The 11,044-nt window shown below is 43.4% G+C and overlaps 1 protein-coding gene across 13 annotated transcripts in view; it reads right to left on the bottom strand.

Annotated features, from left to right (window-relative positions):
• Positions 1 to 8,251, bottom strand: part of DTNB (dystrobrevin beta) — a 422,608-nt gene extending 414,357 nt beyond the window's left edge. For 5 of the 13 annotated variants that reach the window (XM_049903706.1, XM_049903703.1, XM_049903704.1 and 2 more), the window contains exon 1: positions 2,540 to 3,377. In XM_049903706.1, coding sequence (XP_049759663.1) covers positions 2,540 to 2,685 — 146 coding nt within the window. In that variant the 5' untranslated portion in view covers positions 2,686 to 3,377. Of the gene's footprint in view, positions 1 to 2,539; positions 3,378 to 7,597; positions 7,773 to 8,035 lie in introns of those variants that run through there. The other 8 variants (XM_049903708.1, XM_049903702.1, XM_049903707.1 and 5 more) reach the window with 6 other exon arrangements.
• Between the last annotated feature and the right edge of the window lie 2,793 nt (positions 8,252 to 11,044).

Here is an 11,044-nt window from a genome sequence, read left to right on the forward strand (position 1 = left end):
CAAAATAAGAAGCTAGGACACAGTATGCAAACATAAAATAAATAAATATAATAACTTATTAATGGCTGGAGAAAAGCCAATATCACATAAAGAGGCAGACTACGATGGCAAGCAAGCTCCCAAAACAAAGAACCAAGAAATCTTTCAGAGGAAGATAAATTCTTAGAATTACTGGAGGTGGAATTCAAAAGATTAACCTACAGAGCTCTTCAAGAGATCTGGAAAGAGATCAGGCAAAACGCTGACCAAGCCAAGGAACATACAGACAAAGCAACAGAGGAACTTAAGAAGGTTATACAAGAGCGTAATGATAAATTTAACAAGCTGCAAGAATCTATAGAGAGACAGCAAACAGAAATCTAATAATTAACAATAAAATTTCAAAATGAGACAACTCATAATTTTTTATGATCCACACAGTTGAACGCCTTTGCATAGTCAATAAAACATAGGTAAATATCTTTCTGATATTCTCTGCTTTCAGCCAAGATCCATCTGACATCAGCAATGATATCCCTCATTCCACATCCTTTTCTGAATCCAGCTTGAATTTCTGGCAGTTCCCTGGTGATGTACTGCTTCAGCCGCTTTTGAATGATCTTCAGCAAAATTTTACTTGTATATGATATTAATGATATTGTTAGATGATTTCTGTATTCTGTTGGATCACCTTTCTTTGGAAGGGCACAAATCTGGACCTCTTCCAGTCAGTTGGCCAGGTAGCTGTCTTCCAAATTTCTTGGCATAGACGAATGAGTGCCTCCAGCATTGCATCCACTTGTTGAAACACCTCAATTAGTATTCTGTCAGTTCCTGGAGCCTTGTGTTTTGCTAATGCCGTCAGTGCAGCTTGGGCTTCTTCTTTCAGTACCATCAGTTCTTGATCATATGCTACCTCCTGAAATGGCTGAATGTAGATCAATCCTTTCTGGTACAGTGACTCTGTGTATTCCTTCCATCTTCGTTTGCTGTTTCCTGCATTGTTCCATATTTTGTCCATAGAATCCTTCAGTATTGCAACTTGAGGCCTGAATTTCTTCCACAGTTCTTTCAGCTTGAGAAATGCCGGGCATGTTCTTTCCTTTTGGTTTTCCAACTCCAGGTCTCTAAATGTCTCATTATCATACTTTATCTTCTTGTGGTACCCTTTGAAATCTACTCAGCTCTTCTACATGGTCACTTCTTCTGCTCACTTTAGCTACTCTATGTTCAAGAGCAAGTTTCAGAGGCTCTTCTGACACCCATTTTGGTCTTTTCTTTTCTTCCTGTCTTTCGAATGAACTTCTGCTTTTTTCATGTATGATGTCTTTGATGTCATCCCACGACGCATCTGGTCTTCAGTAATTAGTGTTCAATGTGTCACATCTATTCTTGAGATAGTCTCTAAATTCAGGTGAGATATACTCAAGGTCATATTTTGGTTTTTGTTTTAATTTTCTTCAGCTTCACCTGAACTTGCATATGAGCAACTGATGGTCTATTCCACAGTTCAAGCAAAATAAATAAATCCATACCTAAACATATCACAGTAAAACTATAAAACATCACTAATAAAATTTAGAAACTACCAGAGACAAAAGACTGGCTATCTACAAATAAATAACAAGTAGACCAATAGCAGACTTTTCTCAATAACAACAGCAACAAAAAAGCCAGAAGATCATAAAATAGTGCTGAAGGAAAATAATTTCAAACTAGAATTTTATAAATATCAACATTGACATCAAACAACATAAATCTTAAGGGAAAAGGCATTATGAGGACAAGGAAAGACACTACAAAATTATAAAGCAATCCACCAAGAAGGTACAACAATCATAAACTTACATGAGCCTAGCAACATAACTAGAAATATATAAAGACAAACTAAGAGAATTACAAGGAGAAACTGATAATTCTACAACCACAGTAAGTGGTTTTAATATAGTTATATACAAAATGGATAAATTAAAAAGGCAAAAAATTAGGTGGGATATAGAAAAATCACAAAAAACTAATATGCTTATCGAACAGTAATATGGAACCCTGCACCCAACAAATAGACAATATTCATTATTTCTAAATACATGTCAAAACATTTATAAAAATCGAGTAAGTCACAAAGGAAATCACACTAGATTACAAATAATCATTTCCATAAGGCCACTTTCTCTACCACAGTGCAATTAAAATAAAACCCAACAATTAAAAAAAAAATTAGTTTAAAAAAAATGTTTGGAAATTAGAAGATATTTTCCTAAATGACTCAGGGTTAAAGTGGAAATCATAAAGGAAATCATCACATATTTAGAATCAAACAATGCAAAGAGAGTATACAATCAAAACTTGATACAGGAGAAAAGTAGTACTCAGCAGAAACTTTGTATCCTTAAGTGCACTTATTAAAATATAAGAACATTTTTTTAATTAATGCATTGATTCAACTTATAAAATTAGAAAAAGAACAGCAAACATAATCTGTTTTCACTAGATTATGTTAAGGGAAAAACAATCCCAAAATCTCAGCAGTTTACAGTAACAAAAGGTTATTTCTTCTTACGATACATGCAGGCTGAAGCAGCTACAGGTCTCTCTGGCTCTGCTCCACACGCCTTCGTGCCAGGGTAAGGCTGAAGGAGCAGCCCCTGTTTGGAACACGACATTCTCCTGCCAGAGGGAAAAGTACAAGAGAGCTGGCAGAAGCATGCAATGGCTCTCAAAGCTCCCCTCTCAGAACCAGAATTAGCATCTTCCACTTCCATTCAAATTTCATTGGCCAAAGCAAGTCACGTGGCCAAACCTAACAATGAGGCCAGGAAATACATGCCTCCCACAGGTAAGCTCTTCACGTGAGCAAGTAACCGGCAGCAGTAATATAATTTACCATAGTATCCTTGGAACCTATTTTTATATCAATCAACTTTCTTTAGGTTAAAACTAGTAACAGCCAAAAATCTTAGTGGCTTAAACAAAGACTTATTATTTCTCATTTGTGATACATGTCGGCTACAGGTCAGCTGTGGCTGTCTTCCATGTAACATCTTCATTTAAATTTCAGACTGAAGGAACATACACTATTTGGGACGTACCATTCTCAAGGCAGAGGGAAAACAGAAAGAAAACTGGTGGCTACATGCAATATCACCTCCATTCATTTTTCATTAGCCAAAGCAACTCAAATGGCTAACTATGATATCGACACAATAGAGGTATCTTCCTTCCCCAGAAGATACTGGCAATCTCATGGCAAGGGCAGGGGTGTTTGTCTGTCTTACAGGAAAGGAGGGCACAAACAGATACAACCTATCTCTTACATTTTACCATAAGAAAATTTTAAAAATCTAAAGCCTACCTCTAAGTTGAAAGAAGGGAAGAATATAAGAAAGATAAAAGAAGAAATCAATTAAATAGAAAATTAAGAAATAGACTAAATCTGTTCTTTGAAGGAAAAAACTAATTACAAATAAAATTCAAGTCAAATGGATCAAGCATAAAGAAAAAGAGCTAATCAACACGGGGGGAATAAAAGAATTACAGATATGGCAAAGATTTTTTTAAATCATAAAAGTATGTTACATATATAATTAAATAACATAAATATGTCAATATATTTCAGAATTTAAAGCAGATAATTGTTTTAGAAAAGGATGACCAAAATTGACTAAAGAAAAAAATATAAGTAAACCAATAAGCATCAAAAAAACGAAATCTGTAGCCAAGATGTCCCAACTACCAAAAAGATAACAGGCTCAGAGAGTTTGACTTATGATAGAGGTGGCTGTCAAATCAGCAGGGGAAGGGATATCCTCAATTAAAGAGTGCTGAAAAACTAGTTACGAAATTGAAAAAAATTCTCTCTCTTTGTTACAGCACACACAGAAACAAATTCCACGTGAAAAGCAAAATTTTTAGAAGAAAATACCAAAACCAAACCAAACCCTGTACGGTCCAGTCAATTCCAACTCATAGCGACCCTATAGGACAGAGCAGAACTGCCCCATAGAGTTTCCAAGGAGCGCCCAGCGGATTTGAACTGCTGACCCTTTGGTTAGCAGCCGTAGGACTTAACGACTACACCGCCAGGGTTTCCAGAAGAAAATACAGGACTATATAATTCCTACTCTGTGATAGAGAAAACTTTCCTAAACCAGACATGAAAATTGAAAACTTGTACACAACAAAGGGCATCTTTAACAAGGGGAAGGACAAGACTCAGACTGGCAGGATGCATTTCCAAAACCCATATCCATCAAAGAGTTAGTATCCAAAGTAGCCTAATTGACCCTCACCGAGTAAAAGGGAACATAAACTGTGATGAAGTCTACAGGTGAATACTCTCTGCAGTCAAAAATAAGCGAACCAGATCCAAAAGTAGCAACATGGTTAAATCTCCACCAATTAAAATTTAAAATCTGCGCCACCCCTTTGACCCAGTAATTCTACTTCTTATTCACTGCAGCAATGCGTGAAAAAACAAAAGACTATAAACAGCTTAAATGCCCACTAGTGAAAAGAGGATTAAATAATCTACAGTGATACAGAAACCCTGGTGGCATAGTGGTTAAGAGCTACAGCTGGTAACCAAAAGGTCGGCAGTTTGAATCCACCAGGCGCTCCATGGAAACTCTATGGGGCAGTTCTACTCTGTCCTATAGGGTCACTGTGAGTCGGTAACTGACTAGATGACAGTGAGTTCGGTTTTGAGTTAGAGTGCATACATGCTACTTGAGAGATTAATAGTTAAGAAGAATTAGGTAGATCCCTCTGCTCCAACATGGAAAGACCTCAAAGACAGTCTATTAGTTTAAAAAAAGTTGCAGAACGATTGGTATGGTATGATGTCATTAACGTAGGTGGGGATCCCTGGTCTTTTCTGTATTACCTATAAACCAAAAAAACCAAACCACTGCTGCTGAGTTGATCTGACTCATAGCAACCCTATAGGACAGAGGAGAACTGCCCCATAAGGTTTCCAAGGCTGTAACCTTTATGGAAGCAGACTGCCACATCTTTCTCCCATGGGGCAGTGGGTGGGTTCAAACTGCCAACCTTTCAGTTAGCAGCTGAGCACTTAACCACTGTACACAGGAGGGCTCCTGTATTACCTATGGGCACATGAAAAGGCAAAAAAAGGTCTGGAGGGAGCACAACAAACTGATAACTGTACTTTCTGTGGAGAAGGGCGTGGCTCAAGGAGGGTTTTGTTTGTACAATTTGAGTGTTTCACAAGCAAGTGTGTATTCATGAGCCCTTAGAAGTGTTGCAGCACAGAGCCACACATATTGTGTACTACACAACTCCAGGAGCGACTCTGATGAAAATGAAAAAAAATTCATTGCCATCGAGTTAATTCCAACTCATAGCGACCCTACAGGACAGAGTAGAACTGCCCCATAGGATTTCCAAGGAGCAGCTGGTGGATCTGAACTGCCAGGCACTCGCTAAAGCTGGGCTGTATACAACCTGCACAACTAGATGCCACAGTCCTGATACTCGTGTAGTTACAAATACATGAAACGTGGGGCTAGGTCGACTTTCTCGGATGATGGCAGTGTTCTACATATTGACTGAGCTAGTAGTTACAAAGTATAAACATTTGTTAAAACTCATCCAACTGTCCATAGGAAATCTGTGCATTTTATCATATACAAATCGTACATCAATAAAGTCGCTTTAAAAATAAATGTAAATAACATAAATAAATATCATACCATTAGGGAAGCCTGGAACAAGACACCCAAAATTGCAGGACCGAGGCACCCGAAAACAAGAACTAGTAGTTACCCTGAAGTGCAGCCCTAGAACTAAAGAGAAAGTATCTCTTCATGACTTTCTCACCCACTCCAAATCTTAGTGACCCTATAGGATACAGGAGAGCTGCCCCATAGGGTTTCCAAGGTTATAAATCTTTAAAAATGTAACTGTGAAGCAGACTGCCACATACGTCACCCGCAGAAGGGCTGACGCAGTGGGGCTGGTGGGTTCGAACAGCCTGCCTTTCGGTTAGCAGCGAAGCACTTAACCACTGTACCACCAGGGCTCCTCAATGCCAAATTTGGATTAATATTACATGAGGAAACTAAGGTATTGAGAGATATATATTAAAGATAGAAAATAAGCAAATAGTAGGTTGAAATTCTACTGGTTCTAAGTCTAGTTTTCTAGACTGAGTAGAAATTTCGTCTCTCGGGCATAGTGGTCACTCAAAGACCTTGTCAACGCTACCTTGACTGCACAACCCCCTGCAAAGGCAGTACCACTCACGTATGATAAAAATTCACACCCAAGCTAAAATCCACTGCCATCGAGTCAATTCCAACTCATAGTGAACCTGTAGGACAGAGCAGAACTGGTCCAAAGGGTTTTGAAGGCTGTAGTCTTTATGGAAGCAGACTACCACATCTTTCTCCCTCGGAAAGGCTGGTGAGTTCAAACCGCCAACTTTTGGCTAGCAGCCGAACGCTTTAACCACCGTGCCACCAGGGCTCCTCAAAATCCTAACAGAGCTCATAAAAGGTCAAGTTTTATTTTGGCAGACAAAGTAACCCAACAGGCATTGCAACCCAGGAAACGGAAACAGCAGCCCTGAGCTCAAGAGTCCAAAAATCCAACCAAGACAGAAGACAGGTAGAACTGACCCTCAAGAATAGCAGATCTAAGATCTGTAGATCTTACTGCAGATCTAAGACCCAAGAACCAAGATAAAAATGAAAAAGTGTTTTCCAAACAAAAATGTTTTTCTTCTTCCTCAAGTGATAGAAAAAGGAGAGAAGAGCCACAATAAAAAAAATCTCAAGCCCAAGAAGCAAGCTGCTCACAGCCAATATGCAATAAGCATGTGAAAGCAGGAGAATGGCCACAAGAAATCACGACTCCACCACTGCTTTAACATGCCCTGATCTAAGAACCTGGGTGATCTCATATGGCAAAAAAAAAAAAAAAAAAGGAACTTGAGGGACCATCAGTCTTCCTAACTGGAGAGTGATCAATACTGCTCAGACTAAATGTGTATCTTCATTCACCGCACAACTCTTGTGGACCAGGCACCGTCCTGGTCAGCTTCCTTTCTGCTGTCAAATTTATTTTTCCCCTATGCCCCTTTAAATGTTAAGCAAAAGAGCTTGCGAAACTCAAATTTCTCCCATAAACTTTTTTGACCCTTCTGCTTTATCCCCAAAACCAAGCAACTCATGCCTCCAATGACCCCATAGTAGGATGAAATAAAACAGACCTAAAGTAAAAGGTATGAGACATAAATTTCAATGCTGCTGTGTATTTTATACGGATACCCTCACAATCAAATTGTCAGCGCCTAAATAGCAAATCCTGGTCGTGTTTAATACTGTTTTGTAGCCCCAGTGCTGACAATGGCTCTCTATCCACAGTAGCTAATCAATAAACGTTTGCTAAGCGTGCAAGGTCTTCTTTCTTAATCCCAACGTCTGGCACAGAAATTTAACAGCAAGCATTCGCTAGCTGCATCCTGCTCTATCTCAGGACACTTTCCTTTTAAGGGTGACCTCGGTGAACAGGTTTACTATTAGGCGCCTCGGGAAACAGTGCTTTGGGGTGATCTGAAATAAATTCCCTTCCCTCTGCCAGGGCCTGCCTGCCTTACCTGCCCTCTGCCAGGACCTGCCTCTTTCGCCCCCTTCGGCACCTAACGCAGAGCCTCTTCCTCGCGAGCCCGGGCTCAAGCAGCATCTGCCCGGCGGCCGCAGCCCCGGCTCCGCGCCGGGTGGCCACAGCGAGCTCGGGACGCCGGAGACCCCTCCCCTGCCGGGCTCAGGGTCCGGCTGCGCTGGCTCCGCTCCATCCCCTCCCCTGGCCCTCCAGGGCCGAGCGCCACGCGCCGTCTCCCTTCCCAGCCGCGCGCGGTGCAGCGGCCCCGGCTCCCGCGCGCCGTCTCCGCCTCTCCCGGCGCTGCGCCCCCAAGGCTCCGGAGGTCCAGGCGCCGCGCTGCTCTCTTCCCGCTCCCCCGGGGCGCGAGGCTCGAGCAGGCGCTTCCCTCGCCCGCAGGCTCCGGCCGCCGCCGCGGACTCCCCACCATACTCACTTCCCGGCCAGAGATGGGAGCGACCGGACGGTCTCCGACAGCCGCAGCCTCCTCCGCCTCCTCCCGGCCCTGCCCCCGCGACGGAGGCTGCTGCGACCGCTCAGGCCCCGGAGCCGCCCCCGCGGCGAACGTTCTCAGGCGCCCGGCGCGCGTCGCTTCTCCGCCCGGCACGCGCAGCGAGCCCGCCCCCGGCGCGAGGACGCGAGGGTAGAGGCGCGGGCGCGCGCCGCCTGCGCGAGCGCGCGGCCTGGGAGCGGGGCTTCCGTCGCGTCGGGAAGGGGGCGGGGAGGTGGGCAGGGTTCCCCTCGAGCCCCGCCCCTGCGGCCTGTCGGACCCGCCCCTCAGCTGGCCAGCTGGGATCTGAGCAAGCCCAGGGAAACTTGCCCCTCAGGGCTTCCCAGGCAGCTAGCGGCCGGCGGTGGCGGTGTGTTTCAATTGCACAGGTATTTGCCGGTGCAGATAGATGCTTGGCCAGACGTGACTACAAGGTAAAGAATGCAAAGAGACACCCTATGACTCATTCATCTGCGCCTCGAAGAGGAGATCCTGCCCTCAGTGATTTTTCCAAGTTCAAGTCAGCAAGCACCGACTCTGTTCCTAGCGCTGTACCAGGTGCCCTGTGACACAGTCACGGTCCCTGGTCTCGAGGAGTGCATAACTTAGTAGGAAAGCAGCCGGGTAAACAGCCAGGCCTGGTGACCCATGCAAAGGCAAGCCACAGTGAAACGAGGAGGATGAGACTGCTTCGGTTTGGCCGATGCAGAGGGGTTTCTGGAAGAGGTGACATGTGTGTGCTGTCTCCAAGGAAGAAAAAGAAAGACTCCTAGGAAAAAGCGCGGAGGGCATCAAGGCTAGAACAGCTTGGGCAAAGGAACAGAGGGTGACCAAGGTTCACCAACTCCGCATCTGCTTTTTTTTTTTTAATAGTATCCGTTTTTGATAAAATCCTTTCCAAACTGTGCCACATGTAGGAGATGGTGCCAAATTAGGAACAGCTAAGCCTTTTTTTTTTTTTTAATGGCTTGAAATCCGTTGCCCTCGAGTCGATTCCAACTCAAAGCGACCGTATAGGACAGAGTAGAACTGCCCCATAGGTTTTCCAAGGAGCAGCTGGTGGATTCGAACCACAGACCTTTTGGTTAGCAGCCATAGCTTGAGGAATCATTTTTCTCAACAACATTTAAGACCCAAAACAGCAGTGTTCTTCAAGTGCTACTAGTATGTGAATCAGGGCTATATGTTCCTAAACTGTGATGTAGGTCACTGTGCCTGAGTCGTTTTTACTGATTTTGGGTGCCTCCCTTTTGGTAAGGCAGACTGTGCCATCTCCTCTTGCTGTCTGTCTACCTGCCTGCCTGCCTACCTTTAGAACGCCCTGTTCCTCCTCCTCCTCCTCCTCGCGTCTTCCTATTTTTAAACTGCTAAGATGTCCTATGGGGTCGCTATGAGTCGGAATCGACTGGACGGCACTGGGTTAAGGTGAAGAAAATGCTGCTGCCCAACTTTGTTAAGTGAGATAAACAGGTTCCTCAAAAAAAGGCCTCACCTTTCACATGTGAATTTTGTAACTATTTTGCCTGCTTGAGACTTTTTCACTCAGATACAGACTTGACTGTGTTCTGACAGTGTTAAAGATACTCAAACGTCTAGTTTATTCATTCACCATTTATTGAACACCCGTTACATGGGAAGTATTGAAAGAGTAAAACATTGATCCTGTCCTTTGGAGAGAAAATATGTAAATGAAGTAGAATAAATATGTAAATATTGCTTGCTGTATCTTCCCTCTGGAGTCCCTGGGTGGCACAAACATTAAGTGCTCATCTACTAGCTGCAAGTTTGGCAATTCAAACCCACCGAGAGGAGTGTGGGAAGACAGGCCTGGTGATCTGCTTCTGAAAGTTCACAACCTTGAAAACCCTATGGAGCAGTTCTGCTTTCACATGGGGTCACCGTGAGTCAGACTTGACATGACTGCAACTAACAACAACATATATGCCCTACTGATTGAAGCCAAGGCAATTTCAAAATGTGGGTTAGACTATCATAAGCGATTGTGAAAATTACAGATATTAAGTACACATGTATTAACATCGTTCCAACTCTGTTCTGTACCGCATCACCTTTTATATACTCAGGAGACTTCTTTCAAACGTCTTTTAATCATTCTCCCCATCTCACTTCCAAAATTATCAACTTCTCTTACCTACTTGTTCTTTCCTTCAGTATCCACACATGGTCAAGCTTTTCCTGTCCTAAAGAAAAAGAAAGAAACCCCTCTGTCACTCTAGATTCTGCTCTGGAAACTACTCCCTCTATTTTCCTTCACAGTCAAACGTCTTCAAAGTAGTCTACGCTCATTTCTACTTCCTCAGCATCTTCTGGAAACCCTGGTGGCCTAACGGTTAAGTGCTATGGCTGCTAACCAAAAGGTCAGCAGTTCGAATCTGCCAGGCGCTCCTTGGAAATTCTACGGGGCAGTTCTACTCCATCCTATAGGGTCGCTAAGAGTCGGAATCGACTCGATGGCAGTGGGTTTGGTTTTGGTTTTTTTCACCATCTTCTTACTTCACAGCCCATGGCTATGTAGCTTCTGTCCTCATCACCTCACTGCACTGTCCTCATCACTAATGCCAACAGATCTTAAATCCCAAAGACCATTTTTAAGTCCTTATATTACCAGACCCCCACGTGTCTGTCAGTTTGTTGTACTGTGGGGGCTTGTGTGTTGCTGTGATGCTGGAAGCTATGCCAGCAGTATTCAGATTCCAGTAGGGTCACTCATGGAAGACAGGTTTCAGCTGAGCTTCTAGACTAACTAAGACAGACTAGGAAGAAGGACCCGGCAATCTACTTCTGAAAAGCATTAGCCAGTGGAAACCTTATGAATAGCAGCAGAACATTGTCTGATATAGTGCTGGAAGATGAGCCCCCCAGGTTGGAAGGCACTCAAAAGATGACTGGGGAAGAGCTGCCTCCTCAAAGTAGAGTCGACCTTAAAGACGTGGA

Source organism: Elephas maximus, chromosome 12 (genome assembly GCF_024166365.1).
Source record: "Elephas maximus indicus isolate mEleMax1 chromosome 12, mEleMax1 primary haplotype, whole genome shotgun sequence".
In the NCBI taxonomy this organism is placed as follows: domain Eukaryota; kingdom Metazoa; phylum Chordata; class Mammalia; order Proboscidea; family Elephantidae; genus Elephas; species Elephas maximus.